Here is a 20,229-nt window from a genome sequence, read left to right on the forward strand (position 1 = left end):
AGAAAAGGTTAATTTCAGATTCCTCTATAAGATTTTAAACTAACTTAAATCATTAAAAAAATTAATGGCAGCTGGGTGGTGTATGCCTTTAATCCCAGCATGCAGGAGGCAGAGGCAGGTAGAGCTCTGAGTTTGAAGCCAGCCTGGTCTAAAAAAAAAAAAAAAAAGGTTACTACTGTGTGCTTAAACAAATTTAAATATATTAAATATATAAAATATATATATATATATATATACATATATATATATACACACACACACACACACACACACACTGATAGTATCATTACATCCTTTGCCCCGTTTTGTTTATCCTTTTGAAGCTGGGCCTTTGTCTTGGCTGGCCTTGAATTTACAGAGATCTGTCTGTCTCTGCCTCTGAGCGCTGGATTCAAGACATGTGCAACTATGTCTGGCCCTCCCTGCTTTTATAAAAACCAGCATTTGTGCAACCCAGGTTGGCCAGAAACTACCTAAGTAGGATGACCTTGAACTTCTAAATACCTGGCCAATTCAAGGCACTGGAAATCAAATCCAAGGATTTGTGCATGCTGTATCCCCAGGCCTCCTCAACAGGGCCTTATCTGCCACTGACCTCCAATATTTCATCATAGCCAACCACTATTGTGTTTTATATGTTATTCCAGAGATAATCTACCCAAAACCTATAGTGTTCTAGATTACTGCTTATTTTTGGGGGGTGGGGGTAGGAGACAAGGTCAAACTACATAGTCCTAGTTGGCCTGTAACCACTTGATGTAAATTCTTTTGCTCCGTTTAATTTTGATTCTAATTCCATAATCTTGAGAACATGAAGTCAAAATAAGATGCAGTCTATAAAATAGTTGGTGTGTTTTTTTCCTTTGAAGTAGGATCTCACTATGAAGCTTAAGGTAGCCCAGAACATGATACTGTCTCAGCTCCTAAGAGCTGGGTTTACTATTTCACTCAAAGACAATTTCTATACATGCATTAACAGAGAAAGGAAATAAACTTATTTCATTTTATTTATTACTATTGTCTGTGCATGTGGGTTGAGGATGTGGGAGGAGGAGGATCAGGTCAGGTGGGTGAAAGTCAGAAGAACAACTTTTGAGAATTGGTTCTCTCCTTCCACCATGGGTTCAGGGAATCTAAACTTTCAACATCGTGGTGTGACAGGCACTAAGTCACTGAGTGAGTCCTCTAATAAGATTTTCTTAAATATGCTACAACATTCCACTGAGTCTTAGGGAAGGGGGAAGCACATGTGTGGCAAATTTCTGACCTGTGTATTATATTCCAGTCCGTGATAGGTCCTAAGAACTGTGTCAAAGGGTTATAAGATCACCCTTCATGATTACATGTCATCATACAATATTAAATTCAAAAAGGCAATTCACAATTCAACTACTATTGAGTCTTAAGATGAACACAAGTCACAGGAAGGATACTACGAAGGGCAAATGACCTTCAACTTCACTATGGAACAAACTGCAGGCTATAATTACCAGAGACATGGGTGTGTAGAATATTCCTTTACACTGTGATTGGTTTAATAAAAAGCTGACTGGCTGGTAGCCAGGCAGCAAGTATAGGTGGGACAACCAAATTAAGAATGCTGGGATAAAGAAGGGCAGAGTCAGAGTCACCAGGAGACACAGAGGGAGCAAGACATGCTGGAAGACAGGTAGTCATGAGCCTCATGGTAATACATAGATTAACAGAAATAGGTTAAATTAAGTTGTAAGAGCTAGTTCATAATAAGCCTGAGCTATCGGCCAAGCATTTATAATTAATACTAAGCTTCTATGTCAGTTATTTGGGAACTGGCAGGCAGGACAGAAACTTCCACCTACACCCGAATCTTTTAAGATTCTGATACTGAACCCAGCCTTCCACCTGACAACTGCAGTAACATTTATTAAGTATATGTCATCTTGAAATTCTTTTAAATACTCTAACAGAAAAATATGATCCATTCTTATATTTCAATTATCATCACAGATACCTAATGAGCACTGGCGGCTTTTGCAGAGGACCAGGTTAGATTCTGAGCACCCACATGGTGGCTCTCAACTGTCTGTAACTCCAGTCCCAAGAAAACACCCATGCACATAAAAAGATTTATTTTATGTATGAGTCCTCTATCTGCGTGTATGACTTTATGCCAGAAGAAGACATCAGATTCCACTATAGATGATTGTGAGCCACATGTGGGTGCTGGGAATTGAACTTCTGGAAGAGCAGTTAGTACTTACTCTCAGCAGCCTCTCCAACCCCAACAAGTACCTTTTAAATATAGGTTCTATGTTGTGTCAGAGCAGAGAGGAGGGCTAGTTGTTGTTGGTTGTTTTGCTTCTGAGATAGGGTCTATCTACATAGCTCTGGCTGTCTGAAACTCAAGCTGTAGACCAAGCTGTCCTCAGATTCAGAGATCCACTTGCCTCTGCCTCTCGAGTGTTGGAATTAAAGGCTTATGCCACCAGTCTGGCCACCTTCTGAATCTTCTTGAGCCTGTTAAGTTTCCTTAGCAAGTGCCACCACACCTGGCTGACAGAACAGTTTTTATCCTGAATGAACTTGGTAGTCAAACATCTACAATACTGTTTAAAACTGACACACATTTTAAGACTCATTACTGGTCAAGCCTTGGCTATCCTGGGAACTCTCTCCATAGATCAAACCGGCCTCAAACCTCCAACTCAGAAGTGTGTACCACCATGCCCAGATTGGGTTACTGTTTTACCTTTAGTAAGTATAAAAGAGAGAGGGGAAAAATACTGCTACTACATAACAGTTTATAATGATTTGTTGTCTTAAATAATCAAGGTACGATGACTTTTACTGAATTTCAATTAAAATATTTCCAGGGGCTGGAAGGTAGTGGTGCACACCTTTAATCCCAGCACTCGGGAAGCAGAGGTAGGCAGATGTCAACGTGATCTACACAGAAAGTTCCAGGACAGCCAAGGACAGCTAAGGCTACACAGAGAAACTCTGTCATAAAAAAACCCAAACAAACAAACAAATAGAAGCCAAGGGCTGATGAGATGGCTCAGTGGGTAAAAGTGCTTGCCTTACAACCCAAGTTTACCCCTGGGACCCCATATCCCACACGCTCTCTTTAAGTTTCTTCAGACATTTACATGTGTGTATGTGCATACAGACACACTAAAATATAACTAAATTTCGCTCAAAGAATAAAAAGATTAAATATGGGTTGGCAAGATGGCTAAGTGGGTAAAGATGTTCTGCCAAACCTGATGACCTTCATCCCTGGATCCCACATCGGAGAAGAGAAGAGATCCTACAAGTTATGCTCATGTATCCACATTTGCTTCACACACTCTCACACACACACACACACACACACACACACACACACACACACTTACTTAACTCATCCATATGCAAAATAAACAAATATAACTATGTGCATGCCTGGTGCCCGAGGGGGGTAGAAGTGGGTGTTGGATCTCCTAGAACTGGAGTTAGAATTGTGCTTGTCCTCTGCAGAACAAGTGTTCTTAACTACTAAGCCATCTCTTGAGGCCCCAACACTAGGTTTTTAGCTTGCTATGCTTGTTTTTTACTTTTAGTTTTATTTATGTGGGTGTTTTGCCTGCATGTATGTCTATGCATGTATGTCAGAAAAAGGTGTTGGATACCCTGGAACTGGAGTTACTAACAGTTGCTAATCATCATTCGAGTGCTAGGTCAGGTATAGTGGTGCTTGCCTTTCATTCAAGCACTTGGAAGGTAGAGGCAGATAGATCTCTGTGAATTCAAGGTGAATCTGGTTTACAGAGTGAGTTCCAAGCCAGGATGAACTACAGAATAAGACCCTAACTCAAAAGCAACAGAGTGCTACATAATGAAAAATAGTGGCAAGTAAATTTTAGGAGAGGAAGAAATAAGAGTTATGGTGTGAGAAAGGTATATGGAATTTTTCTTCATATCACTTTGTTTCATTATAAAATAAAAACTACTAAAGGCATTTAAAACTGTTTGTTGAAATGTTAAAGCACGCCGGGCAGTGGTAGTGCACACTTTTAATCCCAGCACTTAGGGGGTGGGGCGGGCAGAGCCAGGTGGATACCTGTGAGTTCGAGGCCAGCCTGGTCTGCAGAGCGAGATCCAGGACAGGCACCAAAACTACACAGAGAAACCCTGTCTTGAAAAAACCAAAAATGGGCCGGGCGGTGGTAGCACATGCCTTTAATCCCAGCACTCGGGAGGCAGAGGCAGGCAGATCTCTGTGAGTTCAAGGCCAGTCTGGTCTCCAAAGCGAGCTCCAGGAAAGGCGCAAAGCTACACAGAGAAACCCTGCCTTGAAAAACCAAAACAAAGAAAAAGAAAAAGAACAAAAATGTTAAAGCACATTCATTATAAAAATGGTTTTATATTGAAAAAATTAATTTTAAAGCTTGTTAAGAAGAACACAAATTGTAGAGAAGACCTTTGAAATATTTTAAAATAATAATAATAATAATAAAAGTCAGGTGTAGTGGAGTCTACCTGTAATTGAGGTAGGAGTTCTTGGTCAGCCTGGGCTATATAATAATAAGGAAAGAACTACTTGGTAACTGTTGGACAGGACATATGGATAAGAACATAGGGAAAACATCGTTTCCTCTATACAAGCCAAAATAAGCAACCCCAGATGGCTTTGAATATTATAGAAATGTAATAACATAATTGTACATTACAAAGTTAGAAATATTTATGTAATCATAACAGTAAGGCACATCTGAAGGATGACTTTTTATTTTGTTTTCTTTTTTCAGACAGGGGTTCTCTGTTTAACAAACAGTCCCGGCTATCCTGGAACTTCCTTTGTAGGCAAGGCTGGCCTTGAACTCACAAAGATCCACTTGCCTTGGGTTCTGAAATTAAAGGCATGTTCTACCATGCCCAGCTCAAAAAAAAATGACTCCTGCCGAGCAGGTGGTGGCGCACGCCTTTAATCCCAGCACTCGGGAGGCAGAGCCAGGCAGATCTCTGTGAGTTCGAGGCCAGCCTGGGCTACCAAGTGGGTTCCAGGAAAGGCACAAAGCTACACAGAGAAACCCTGTCTCGAAAAAACCAAAAAAAAAAAAAAAAAAAAAAAAAAAAAAAAAAAAAAAGACTCCTAAGGAAAGATGCAAAGAGCATAGCTTTCACTGCACGACAATTATTTGCAATGCTCGACTAAAGTCCTCTAATAAACAGGAAAATGTAGACATCTCCATAGAGATTGTACCAAGAGCAAACAACTGAAAAATAAAAGTCAACACAAACAAAATTTCTGACTCAGGATAAATTTAAAATAAAACATTCTTAGAACTGTGGAATTACATTTACAAAAGCATCAAATGGTTTTTGTAATTGTCTTTCTGCTTTTATGAAAAAAGCAAAAGCCTCAAAGTTAGGTAGCAGAGGCAGGAATACGGATAGTTCACGGCTAATCTTGAATACATAGCGAAACGTGGTCTCAAAAAACTAAAAAATGGGGCTGGAGAGATGGCTCAGTGGTTAAGATCACTAGCTGCTCTTCCAGAGGACCTGGGTTCCATTCCCAGCAACCACAAGGTAGATTACAACCATCCACAACTCCAGTTCCAACAGATCCAAAGCTCTCTTCTGGCCTCCAAGGACACACCATGCATAAATGTAGTATACAGACACACATGAAGGCAAAAAATTATGTAGTAAAAAATAGTAAATACAAAAGTGTGAAAAAAAAAGAAAAATCCAAGTTTACATTATATATATACATATATAAGAAAAGCAATTATAACTTACAATGCATTTAATTCAATTATTTTACAAATGTATTTGAAATAGCTCTACATGTTCTGCCTATATAATTGCAGTCTTATCTTGATTGGGTCTTGCTACATAGCCCTGGCTGAACTGGTACTATTTTGCTAGTCTGGCTTCTTTTATTTGTGACAATCCTTTTGCCTCAGCCTCCTGAGTGCCACCATAACCAATTTATTTAAAGTCTATTAATAGACAGGACAACAGGCGGGAAAATGTGTGGTCAGGACTGATGACTTGAGCTCAATCTCGAGGACCCACACAGTAGAAAGAACCAACTCCCACAAGCTGGCCTCCTCTCTATACCACAAGCACAGACATACACACAATAATAAATCGTTAAAAAATTAGTTTACTGGCAGGTGATATTTAACACTGAGAATCAAAATATGGGGTGCTGAGCCACCAGCCTTCCTCTTTTTTTTTTTGGGGGGGGGCTCAAAATAGTTTCTTTGTGTAGACTTTGCAGTCCTGGAATTAGCTCTTTAGACCAGACTGGCCTTGAATTCAGATATCCACCTACCTCTGTCTTCCAAGTGCAGGGATTATAGTCATGTGCTGCCACCGCCAGGTTCCTCATTTGAGTTTTGTCCCAGCTTTTAGGAATTATACCAGCATCCCTATGAAGGAATCTAAGACCCCATTCTGAGTCTGTCTTTTTTTTTTTTTTTTTAAGATTTATTTATTTATTATGTATACAGTGTTTTGCCTGCATGTATGCCTGCAGGCCAGAAGAGAACACCAGATTTCATTATTGATGGTTGTGAGCCACCATGTGGTTGCTGGGAACTGAAGAGCAGCCAGTGCTCTTAACTGCTGAGCCATCTCTCCAGCCCTAAGACCCCATTCTGACTCCATGGGCATAACACACACAACACACAGATACACATGCAGGTGAAACAGCCATACACATTAAAATTTAAAAATAAAGCAAAAAACCCCAAACCACAGGCACGTAAAATGCGCTTAATAAAGAAAGAATTTAGAAATATACTGGTTTCAAGGCAGGCAGAAGCGGCACACGCCTACCAGCACTAGGGAGGCAGAGCCAGGCGGATCTCTGTGAGTTCGAGGCCAGCCTCGTCTAAAGAACGAGATCCAGGACAGGTACCAAAACTACACAGAGAAACCTTGTCTCGAAAAACCAAAAACCAAACAAACAAACAAAAAACCCCAAAAAAAATTTAGGAAAAAAAAATGTACATATGCTTTGAAAGGAAAAGAAAAAGGGTACAGGCAGTCATAAAATATATAGTTTTAAAATAAAGCCCATAAAAAGAGAATATGAAAGAAAAAAGCCACATAAAGATGGAAAATACAGAGAATCTAGATCCTCTATGTCACTGTGCTGTCATTAAATTTTTTGACTGATAATGAAAGAGCAATAACTGCTAAGAAACACTGGATTATGGAAACTGCTAGATTAAACCAACCTATATATTTTAAAAATATATTGACTTCAAAATGGAAGTCAAAAGATATGATGCTTTGGGAAAGAGGTTTATGCTTTTATTTCCACTGGAAATGAGAGGCTGTTGATTCATTCCAGGTTAAAGATGATCAAGTTTGATTGAGGACAACTCTCTGAAAATCCTGACTACAAACATAAAAAATTAAACCTACAAGAATTACAAGACACATGATGAATATTTTACCTACTCAAACATAAAACAAAAAATAATATTTGGATGACTTGTATACAATGTACAGTCTATACATGTATTAATACAGAAATGTATGTAATGTAATCTTTAAAAGTTTATGCATTTTCATCACAAGGGGACAAGACACCAATGAAAACGGATGGCCCAGGTGATCCAGCACCTCAAAATGTCTCTGTCACAGTCTCCTCAGAATTCTGCACCTAAAACAGTTTCAAGGCTACTGGCTGAGATGGCCCAGCCTCATAAACTACTCCAGCTACGACTTGACAGTTATCCTGATTTTTTTCAAGGTTCCCCCCAAAGATACCAGCACCCACAGACAACAGGAAGTAGACTAGAGAACGATGCCCACATTCCCAAGAGATTGGATATGGATGGGTTTTGGTTATTCAATGGATTATGGATGTTTGTCATTGTTTAAGGTTAAAAGTTGTTATTGGTCATAGTCAGAAAAAAAAGCTAAACAAAAGAGTTAAATTCAAAGATTTCTTTCTAAAGGGAAAAAGGTGAATATGAAATGATTACATAAAAGAGTAGATTCTTGAATCTACTTTAATCCAAAAACTATTAATCTCAAAAAACTTTATATTGGTATGGATTTTTGTTTATTGATACATATTTAGTTATTTTTGCTATACTATATGTATCTTTCCACTCTTGTTTGAGGTATTGTGTAACTCAATTAAAAATGTATAATTAAAAAATATAGGTTAGTAGTTAGTCATCTATAATAATCAAGCTTATAGTCACATTAGGTATGTTTTCAAGGTTAAGCAGATATTTAGAAAGATAGATGGTCTTCAAACACTCCAAAGACCTACAGAATATGGCATTCAATATGTTTAATAACCTAAAGCTTTTCTTGACAGTGACACGTCTGCTCCTGGCAATACTAATTTACTTCAAAAGAAGATGATGGGCATCGAAGAACCTCCATATGGAGTTTGCTTGCTTTATGGCAAAAGCTGGTCATTTGGGCAAAGGAATGGCGACTGCCAAACTTTGCCAAGACAAAGTAAGATGGTCCTTCAAAATTCCCTGCTTCTCAGAAATATCTGTTAGATATACTAAGCTTGTAGGCCAAAGTTGGATGCCCCAATGTTACATTTGGGTGATTGTCCAAGCAGCAAGATGTCCCTGTAGTTAGTTGACATTACACCCTTCTGGGGTCTTCAATGGAGTTAAAAGACTGAATAATTAGACTTAAAGTTTTCCTTATTTATGATAAAAAGGTAAATTAGGTATAAAACTTTAGACTCACAAAGATAAATGATAGAATATTTTCTCTAAATTTGCCAAACACAAATGGACTGGATATTGTAACTGTAATTCTTACTTGATAACTGTTTTTGTTGTATATAATTTTACTATGTTAAATTAAAACATTCCTTTTTTATTTAGAGAAAAAAGGGGAAATGTTGTGGAATAATCCTTCTGTATACTGTGAAAATGTGTTGCTCTTATTGTTAATAAAAAGCTGATTAGTGCTAGCTTTAGCAGCACATATACTAAAATTGGAACCATACAGAGAAAATTAGCATGGCCCCCGAGCAAGGATGACAAACAAATTTGTGAAGCGTTCCATATTTTAAAAAATAAAAAATAAAAAAGCTGATTAGTCGCCAGGCGGTGGTGGCGCACGCCTTTAATCCCTGGGCTACCAAGTGAGCTCCAGGAAAGGCGCAAAGCTACACAGAGAAACCCTGTCTCGAAAAAACAAAAAAAAAAAAAAAAAAAAAAAAACAAAACAAACAAACAAAAAAAAAGCTGATTAGTAAACATCTAGGCAGGATTTGGGGGCAGGGAGAATGCTGGGAAGAAGGGCACAGTCTCAGAAGTCGAGAGCAGACGCAGAGAGAAGCAAGATGAACGTGCCATGTTAAAAGAAGGTCTCACCATATAGCACAGGGTAGATAATATGGGTTAATTTAAAATGTAAGAGCTAGTAACAAGCCTGAGCTATCAGCTGAGAATTTATAATTAAGTCTCCATGACTGTTATTTGGGAACTGGCAAGCAGGAAAGAAAAGTCCAACTGCAAGTCTCCCAGTGGCTGTATCATTAAAGAAAATGACACTTCCTCCTCCAACAATCAATAGCTTATCAAGAAGAGTCCAGGGGCGTGATATACCCCTTTAATCCTAGTATTCAGGAGGCATAGGCAGGTGAATGAATCTCTGTGAGTTTGAGGCCAGCCCGGTCTACAGAGTGAATTCCAGGAGATAACCAAAGCTGTTACACAGAGAAATCTTGCCTCGAAACACCAATAAATATAGGGGGGGAAAAACTGTAAGGAAGTATTATTCTTGTTCATAGATTCAAAATTACTTCCAAAGAAACATTCTAAAGATCAAAAAAAGTCTGGGCACAGTGCCATGCCTATAAGCTCAGCTCTCAGGAGGCTAAAGCAAGAAGATTACAGTAACTTCAAGGCCAGCATGGTCCAACCCAGAAAGTTCCAAGCCAGGGTAAGCTACAATGTTGGTCCTCTTCTCAGGGGGAAAAAAAAGTCATAGGAATCCTAAAAATAAACTAAAACTAAATTGTCTCCTTGGTATTCAACTACAAAAATGAAATGCTGTAAAATATTACAAAATATGGAATTTTATACCCTCACTAATGCATCTGCTTAAATGCACTAGCCACCTCATGAGGAAGTTAATTACAAAATTAATAACGAGACAATGATAAATAGGAGTTTCTTTCTTATAACATGAATCCCAGATAAAACAAAAATTAGGGAAGCTAGGGAGATAGCTCAGTGGGTAAATTGCTTGCCATTCAAATATGAGGACCTGAATTCAGATCCCCGGAAATTATGTAAAGAGCTAGGTTTGGTGGTACCTGTTTATTATAACCCCAGTGCTGGGGATTCCAGTCAGACAGCCTTGCCAAGACAGCAAGCTCATTCAGACATAGATACTACCTCAAAAAAGAAAACTACAGAGTAACAGTGGCTTCCACCCCACATGCCACATGAACAGAAGTATGCACAACACACACACATGCACACAAAAATACGTACACATGCATACAACATATAATCACATAAAATTAAATAAAATTTCTTTTTGTTGTTTTTATAAAACAGTGTCTCACTGTGTAGCTCTGGCTGTCCTGGAACTCACTCTGTAGACCATGTCGGCCTCAAATTCAGAGACACATCTGTCTGTCTCTTGAATGCACCTACACCACTATGCCTAGCATAATTAACTTTTTTTTAAATGATTTATTTATTTTCATTTTATGTACATTGGTGTTTTGCCTGCATTCATGTCTGGGTGAAGGTTTCAGATCCCTTGGAACTGGCATTACAGTGGTGAGCTGCCATGTGGGTTCTGGGGATTGAACCCATGGTCTTCTGTAAGAGCAGCCAGTTCTTTTAACCACTAAGCCATCTCTCCAGTCCCAGGATATTTATGTTTAAGATATTTTTTTAAAAGAATAAAACTTACCAACTAATCTTATTCTTTTTGCTTTAAACTCAAACATGACAAAGAATTAATTCCATGCTAAAAGAAGGCCCAATTTTGAAGCCAAGACAAACTGTCAATACTAATATAGCCACACTGGTAAAAATAGACTTGGAAGAATAGACTTCCCAAGACGGCATTTTAACACTTTCTCTCAACTCTATCCCTTTTGTGACAAGGTGTCAGCTAGCCTAAGGCTTGCCTTGAACTTCCAAAGTAGCAGAGAATGATCTTCCCTCTACTCCATGTACCATCAATCATGCCTAGATTATTATTCTAAGAATAGAATTTCTTTTTATCTTTTTTTTTTGGGGGGGGGGTATTTTTTGAGACAAGGTTTCTCTGTGTAATAGCCCTAGTTGTCCTAGAACTACCTCTGTAGACTAGGCTGGCCTCGAACTCACAGAGATCCACCTGCGTCTGCCTCCCAAGTGCTGGGATTAAAGGCATGAGCCACCACCGCTGGCTAAGAGGTTTCTAAATAGCAAAAAACAGAGAAACTTACAGTTCATCTCGTTGTCTCTGGGACAGCACCATTTTGGCTGTAATGTCAAGCTTATTTGATATAGTGGTATGTCCCTCCAGAAAAATCAAAAGTTTTGTGATCCCTGGATTTGAATTAAATATGCCACTAAGTGGCTTCCACAGAGGAGAAAATGATTCTTTCTCAAATGAATCCAATCAGCAACCAGGAAGTAGTCAACAAGTAAGGTTCATTCCACCTAAAGAGAAAAGAAAAAAAGAAAATTATTTCTCTCATTTAAAATTTGTATTATTTCTAAATTATTAATTATAGAACATGACGTAATTATATTAATATGCATGTTATATGACAGTCAACCTATAGTTTAAAGAAGAAAAAAAAAAATCAGTCAATGCCAAAATAAATTCCTATCTCAAAAAAAAAAAAACTATACTATGTAGACCAAGCATCCTTATGACCCCACAAGTATATTATAATTTCAGACCCATGTATGTACTCCCTAAACCCAGCCACATTTTATGTAGGTGCAAAACTACTTTTTTTTAACAAAGGAGAAAATATATTTATTCAAAATACTTTATGATGATGAATATATAAATAAAAACAAGCATCCAGTCTGTGGTGGCAAACATCTTTAATCACAGCACTCGGGAGGCAGAGACTGTCATAGCTCTATGGGTTTGAGGTCATCCTGGTCTACAGCACAATTTCAGGATAGACAAGGCCATATAGAGAAATCCTCTATGTGTGGCAAAACAGTACTTTTGTTGCTGTTTTTGAGACAGGGTCTAACTAGGTAGCCCTGGCTAAGACTCTTGGCAATCCTACTGCCTCAGCTTGTAGTGCTAGGTCTATAGGCATTCACCACCACACTCAGCAACACAGAACTGTTTTCAAATTTAACTTATTTACAAATTTCTTTTCTTTCTTTCTTTCTTTCTTTCTCTCTCTCTCTCTCTCTCTCTCTCTCTCTCTCTCTCTCTCTTTTTGGACACAGGGTTTTTCTGTGTAGCTTTGCGCCTTTCCTGGAACTCACTCTGTAGACCAGGCTGGCCTCGAACTCACAGAGATCCACCTGTCTCTGCCTTCCAAATACTGGGGTTAAAGGCGTGCGCCGCCACAGCCGCCGCCCGCCTACCTATTTAATTTCAATTATTAATATATAGCTACTCTAGAAAACTCCAATTCTGCCTAAAAGTGAAATTATTACTATTGTTATTTTTTTTTAAGTCAGGGATTCACCATGTAGCTCTGACTGGCCTCAAACTCAGTAATCCTCCTACAGAGGATGGAGCATAAAACAAGCTCAGGTCTTTACAATTCAGTCTAGGGTCAAGAGGAATCACAAACATGTTTTTCAGAAAAAAATTACCGAACAGTGAATGGACTTAAAGGAAATATACAATAATGAGATAGATAGCTCAGTGGTAAAGACACTTTGCTGCCAAGCCTGACAACCTAAATACCTGGGAGCCACATGGTGGAGAGATTCAATCCCTGCAAGTTCTTAGCTCCAATCAATCAATTTAATTAAAGCAATTAGGGCAGTAAAAGTAAAGGTATATCACAGAAGTCAAAGAAGTATTTTTGAGGAGAGGCAATTTATAGTATCCAAAGTTACCAAATATGAAAGGATAGGCTGGCTGCATTCAATATGCAGTTCACTGATAAACTTGATGAGAATGGTTTTGGTGGAATGCTAGATGGAAAAATGGCTTAACATGCCAGAAACATTATCAATCGTTAAACAAATTATTATGACTATGATGATGATGATGATGATGATGATGATGAAACATAATATCATAATAGCCCAGGCTGGCCTGGAATTCAAGGCAATTCTCCTGCCTCAGCCTACCAGGTACTGGATTACAGGAATGAATCACCATGCCTGGCTAGAAAACAATGTTTAAATGGGCAAGGAGATGGAGTAAAGATGATACCATAGAACAAAACTTTTTTTTGGTTTTTCGAGACAGGGTTTCTCTGTGTAGCTTTGCGCCTTTCCTGGAACTCACTCTGTAGCCCAGGCTGGCCTCGAACTCACAGAGATCCGCCTGCCTCTAAAACAATACTTTTACAGAGAAATATAAGCATTTGTTTTCTGCTTCCAGATGAGATGCTTAAATGCTGATAGAAAAAAAAAAAAAAGGACAGGATATACAATAATACCTATGTAAGTGTATTTTGTATTAGTGTAGTGAAAGAATAGTGAAATATTGTTACCATAAATCAGTCTGATTAAGTCTCTCTGACTCCAATTATCAATTTGCTGTAAGAGGAGGGCAGAGGAACACATGAGAACACAAGCAGCAAAATCTAAGCTGTGAGAAGCCTTAGAAAACAAATGAGCAGATCATTGTGAGTTCAAGGCCAACCTGGTCTACAATCGAGTTCCAAGACAGCTAGGACTGTCACATAGAGAAATCCTGTCTTGAAAAAACAAACAAATCAATAAGACAAGTGACATTCACCAGCTGCAATTTATGAACCATGTTGAGATCTAAATCCAAAAAAACTATAAAATAACGACACAAGAAATTAGAGAAATCTGAATACTGATTAGACAGCTGATTATTAAAGAATTACAAAACTCCTTATTCTCTTAGTTTTGCTTATAGCTATTTTCCATATAAAGTTTTTTAAAAGTATAAGTTGGGGCTGGGGATGTAGCTCAGTGGTAGATGACTTTCTTAGCAAGTACACGCATAGACACAATTTAAGTTCTTACCACCACAAACAAATACATGAAAAAGTGATACAAGGAAGAGGAAAGAAAGGGAGTGAGATTTGGGTGCAATAAAAATAGTTTGCCTTACAAATGATCAAGCTTTAGAGTATAATTCCAAAACACAGAACAAATTAATATGTATTACCAATACCTGTACAGGTGTATTCCTAAATCTGACATTTTATCCAATTACCTTCATACACTTGGGACAGATGTAGCACAGTTGGTGGAGAGCTTTCCCAGGGGCACAAAGCCCTGGGTTCTATCCCCAACATTGCAAACCTGTAATTCCAGCATTAGATGGGTAGAAGCAAGAGGATGTTCAAGGTCATCTGTAGCTAACAGTTCAGTTCAAGGCCTATCTAAGATATGAGATCCCTTTTCCAAACAAATACTAAAAAATCTGAAGAACACATTCCAATTTCGTTTAAAATACAAACAAAACTATTATGTCATAATCTATTATGTCATGAATCAATACTTCAATTTGAGTAAGAAAAGTAAAAAGTAGCTTGGTGGCACATGCCTATAATCCCAGCATTCAGGAGACAGAGGCAGGTAGATCTCTGAGTTCAAAACTAAATTTGTTCTACCAAGCAAGTTCCAGGACAGCCAGGGATACACAGAGAAACTGTGTTTTGAAAAACCAAAACTAGAACAAACAAAAAAAAAAACACAACAAACTACTTCCTCTGTTACACTAATGGCACACTGATGTTTAAAAAAAAAAAAAAAAATTACACGGAAGTTTCCAGACTACAGGTAATCAGCATTCAACAGAAAAAAGATAGGAAACTAATTTATATGTGAGAATGGTCCTCCTATCATTTCTTTAGATAATCAAAAAGGATAGTATTTTTTCTTTTTATTATTTTATGTATGAGTATTCCTGCCTGCGTGTATGTTTATGAACCATGTTCATGCTTTGGGTCCATGAAAGCCAGAAGAGGACATTAGATCCCCTAGAATTGGAGGTACTTATGGTTATGGGCCACCATATGGATGCTGGGAATTAAACTCATGTCCTCTGGGATGCTCTTAACTCTTAAACCACTTCTCCAGCCCTTATATTATTTCTTTTTTGTTTGTCTGTTTGTTTTTCAAGACAGGGTTTCTCCCCCACCCCCGCCCCTCTGTGCAGCCCTGGCTGTCCTAGAACTTGGTCTGTAGACCAGGCTGACCTTGATCAGAGATCCAACTGTCTCTGCCTCCTGAGCACTGAGATTAACGCTGATATGATGGCGTGTGCCATCACATCAGGCTTCTACATTACATTACTTCTTAATTAAACCAAAATATTATAATATTGAAGGAGATTATAATAAAGTAAAAACTTAAAGAAATTGGATATAAATTTATAGATTTCTATTCTAAAATGAATGTAACAAAGTTTTGAATATAAAACAAGGTACAACTCAGGAATGGCTTGGTGATCTTCACATAAAAAGTTTAAAAATTAGAGCTGGAGAGATGACACAAAGGTTAAGAGCTGTTCTTCCAGAGGACCCAGGTTCAATTCCAAAAACCCACATGGCAGCTCACAATTGTCTGCTCCAAGGGATCCAATAACCTTATACAGATATACATGCAGGCAAACATTAATGTACATAAAAAAGTAAATAAATTTTTAAAAATATTTTTAAAGTTTAAATATTTAATCAAAACAGGAAACTGTTTTTTTTTTTCCCCTCTTTTCTCCCTCCTCCCCTCCCCTCCCTCAAACAAGGTCCCACTAAATAGCTCTGACCATCCTGAAACTCACTGTAGATCAAGCTGGCCTCAAACTCAAAGATCTGCCTACCTCTCTCAGCCTCCCAAATGCTGGAATTAAAGACTTGAACCATCATGCCCAGCTCATTTTTTTTCTTTTTTGTTTTTTTGTTTGTCTGTTTGTTTTTGGTTTTTCAAGACAGGGTTATCTGTGTAACAGTCCTGGCTGTCCTGGAACTTGCTTTGTGGACCAGGCTGGCCTTGAACTCACAGAGATCCACCTGCCTCTGCCTCCTAAGTGCTGGGATTAAATGCATGTGCCACCACTATCCAGCTTCATTTTTCTTTAATATGCTACAAATCAGGTAAAATTTACTAAAAAGCATTAGGAAAATAGGGATCAAAGACATATCAGGAAAGAAAGCATGTAATATTTCAAGAACCAGCCAGACATGGTAGTACATGCCTTTAATCCTGGCAACAAGAGGCAAGCAGGTCTCTGAGTTTGTGGCTAGCCTTATCTACAGAGTTTTCCAGTCTATACAATTTTCTATGTATAGAATAGACTCAGTCTCAACAAAACCAAAACAAAACAAATAAAAGAATTCAGGAACCAGGGGACCAATGAAACTGTTTGTTGAACGGGCAATGTTTGCCTCCAAACCTGACCCAAGGATTCACTATTTTGGCTAGACTGGCTGGCAAATGAGCTTCCAGAATCTACCTGTCTCCACTCCTGAAGACTGGGATTCAAAACAAACCACCAAACCCAGATTTTTACATGAGTATGGTGGTTTGAATGAGAATGGCCCCCATAGGCTCATGTGTTTGAATTCTTGGTCCCCTCTTAGTGGAACTGTTAGGGAAGGATTAGGAAATGTGGTGTGTCATGGAGCTGGGGTTTGGGGCTTCAAAAGCTTCCTGCCAATCCCAGTGTTCCCTGACTCCTGCTTTCAAGTCAACATGTGAGCTCTCAGCTGTCCCTACTGCCCTGTTTTACCATCATGGACTCTAATTTCTGGAGCCATAAATCCAATTCAACTCTCTTTTTTAAGTTGCCTTGGTCATGGTGTTTTAGCCCAGCAGTAGAAAAGTCACTAGACAGTGGTGTTGGGAAACAAATCTCAGGCCCTCCCTCACGCTTGCACAGCAAGCACTTCACTCACTGAGCTCTCTTCTGAGGTTTGTTTTCTTCTAGTTACAATTAACCATGATTCATTTAGTACCACTGAAGGCCATTCATTTAACATTTGCAAATAAATGTTTTACATTATTTTTCAGTAACTCTTAGACCAAAGATTAGGACTCAGTGTGGTAGAGATCACACCTAAAATTCTAGCACTCTGGGTTGAGGCAGGAGAATATGGAATTTGAGGCCAGCCTAGGTTACATAGCAAGACCTATCTCATAAAACTAAGTTTTTCTCAACCAAGAATCACTCCTAACAATCTCAATTGTAGTAAATCACATATTAAAGGCAAGAGCTGAATATAGATGAACTATAGAAAGTAGGTTATGAAAGTAGGTTTTGGGCTTTGAAATCATATTTATATACAAAGTTAAGTCCAATCTAGACATCCACTGCTTCTTGTACTATCAATCACTTGATGTTGTTGTTTGACTTTCACTAAAGACATTTTCTATCATACTCCCTGTGATAGTTAATTTTATGTTGTCAACTTGGCTAAGTAAGCAACAGTACTCAAATATTTGGCCAAATATAAATGTAGATGTGACCATGGAGGTATTTTAGGATTACCATTTAAATCAGTATACCCTGAGTAAGGCCAATTACTCTGTATAATATGGGTGGGCTTTAAGGAATCAATTGCCTATGATAAAAGATTTCCCATAGCCTTCACACCAAAACTACAACAGCCTTAGTCTCAAATCCAGCCTTCACTTTCAAATGCATCAATTTTAAAATCAAGTAGGTCAATCTCTCTTCACACACATCCTGCCAGTAGTTTAAGTAAAATATAATCCTTTATGTATATGGGCTTAGACTATCATTAAAGTGTACAGGAGCAGCTGGGCATGGTGGTTCATGCCTTTAGGAAGGCAGAGGCAGGCATGATACCTGTGAGTTGGAGGGCAGCAAGAGCTATAGCGAGACCCTGTCTCAAAAACAACAACAAAGAATACTGGAATGAATACTTTCATACTGCTTAACTTTACTTGGATTGTTCAAAGGAATCACTGCAAGTTTAATGTTTGAAATAGAAGAGAATACATACAGAAGCAAAAACTTTGTATCAGAGAGGCCTGGTTTGAAGAACTGTGTTGTTGTTTGGGTTTTTCAAGACAAGGTTGCTCTGCATAGCCCTGGCTGCCCTCAAACTCAAAGAGATTTGCTTTCCTCTGCTTCCTGAGTGCTGGGATTAAAGGCGAGCACCACCACGGCCAGCTATGAACTGTATTCTTAAATAAAAGTAGTATACTGGATTTCTCTAAAAAGCTACTAAATTTTACTGGAGGGAACTTCTATCCCTTGGTACTCCTTTTGATGGACAGCAAAAGTAAAACATTGAATACCAGGTATCATGGTATATTATATACCAGTACTTGGAGGCAGAGGCAGGTAGATAGCTGTGAGTTCAAGGCCAGCCTGGTCTACATACCAAGTTCAAGCCAGCCAAGGCTACATTGATAAGACCCTATCTCTGCTCCACATATCTAACCCCCCCCAAAAAAAAAGTAGGGCTGAAGTATGGCTCGATGGTTTAAAACACTGGCTATTCTTCCATAGGACTGTTTGAATCCCAGCAACCACATGAGACTCACAACTACTTGTAATTCTAGTCTAAGAAGACCCAACACCTTCTGGCCTCAGCAGGTACTACATGCACGTGACAAAATACCCATACACATAAAATAAACAAGTTATTTTCAAAAAGCAAAAAACTGTTTCTAAGTGTCTTCAACAAATGGTGCTGGCATAACTGGATGTCAATATGTAAAAGATTACAAATAGATCCATATCTGTCACCATGCACAAAACTCAAGTCCAAGTGGATCAAAGACTTCAACATAAATCCACTTACACTAAACTTAATAGAAGAGAAAGTAGGAAGTAATCTTGAACACATTGGCACAGGAGATCACTTCCTAAATATAACACCAGCAGTACAGACACTGAGCACAACAATTAATAAATGAGACCTCTTGAAACTGAGAAGCTTTTGTAGGGCAAAAGACACGGTCAATAAGACAAAAAGACAGCCTATAGAATGGGAAAAGAACTTCACCAACCAACCCCACATCTGACAGAGGATTGATCTCCAAAGTATATAATGAACTCAAGAAACTAGACATCAAAATACAGAAACAATCCAATTAAAAAATGGGCTGAAGAGCTAAACAGAGAATTCTCAAAAGAAGAATCACAAATGGCTGAAAGACATTTAAAGAAATGCTCAACATCCTTAATCATCAGAGAAATGCAAATCAAAACGACTCTGAGACACCACCTTACACCTGTCAGAATGGCTAAAATCAAAAAACACTAATGACAGTCAATGTTGGAGAGGATGTAGAGCAAAGGATACACTCCTCCACTGTTGGTGGGAATGCAAACTTGTACAACCACTGGGGAAATCAGTATGGCGATTTCTCAGAAAATTGGGAATCGATCTACCTCAAGACCCAGCCATATCACTCTTGGGCATATACCTAAGGAATGCTCATACCACAAAGATACATGCTCAACTATGTTCACAGGAGCACTATTTGTAATAGCCAGAACCTGGAAACAACCTAGATGCCCATCAACTGAAGAATGGATTAAGAAAATGTGGTACATATCATATACACAATGGAGTACTACTCAGCAGAGAAAAACAATGACAGCATGAAATTTGCATGCAAATGGATGGAACTAGAAAGTATCATCCTGAGTGAGGTAACCCAAACCCAGAAGAACAAACATGGTATGTACTCAATCATAAGTGGATTCTAGATATAAAGCAAAGAACAATCTGACTGCAACCCACAGAACCAGGGAGGCTATATAGCAGGGGGGACCCTAGGATGACTGTGGCTTATAAGTTTTGGTTTTACTCAATCACTGGGCAAGCCTCAATCAAACATTTCACTATTAGGATAAGAATTTATACTGTATCAAGCTGATAACAGGAAAATAAATAAATTTAAAGAAAAAAATGTTTCTACCCTACAACAAAGGAGACTTTTTTTGTTCTTTCAATAGACACTCAAAGATTATTCATATTCCCCAAATGAAGACAAGGTGTCCCCCTTTTTTTACTTCAGCATGATAGCCATTTTGAACTAGGAATTGTTAGAATTTTATTATATACAGCTCTAACGGTTTAAAAATCTCAGCTCAGAACATAAAATCTCAGCTCAGTTGTTTTGTGATACACAC

At 38.3% G+C, this 20,229-nt stretch overlaps 1 protein-coding gene and 1 non-coding gene across 3 annotated transcripts in view; one reads left to right on the forward strand and one right to left on the reverse strand.

Moving 5' to 3' along the window:
• Positions 1-20,229, reverse strand: part of Pafah1b1 (platelet activating factor acetylhydrolase 1b regulatory subunit 1) — a 64,754-nt gene that overhangs the window by 21,872 nt on the left and 22,653 nt on the right. For both annotated transcript variants that reach the window (XM_028866714.2, XM_028866715.2), the window contains exon 2: positions 11,426-11,642. In XM_028866714.2, the coding sequence (XP_028722547.1) occupies positions 11,426-11,457 (32 nt within the window). In that variant the 5' untranslated portion in view covers positions 11,458-11,642. The remainder of the gene's footprint in view (positions 1-11,425; positions 11,643-20,229) is intronic.
• On the forward strand, positions 8,933-9,039 carry LOC114691629. The gene has a single exon (XR_003734239.1). It is a non-coding gene; the product is annotated as a U6 spliceosomal RNA (small nuclear RNA).

The sequence above is a fragment of the Peromyscus leucopus genome, chromosome 8b (genome assembly GCF_004664715.2).
Source record: "Peromyscus leucopus breed LL Stock chromosome 8b, UCI_PerLeu_2.1, whole genome shotgun sequence".
Lineage (NCBI taxonomy): Eukaryota > Metazoa > Chordata > Mammalia > Rodentia > Cricetidae > Peromyscus > Peromyscus leucopus.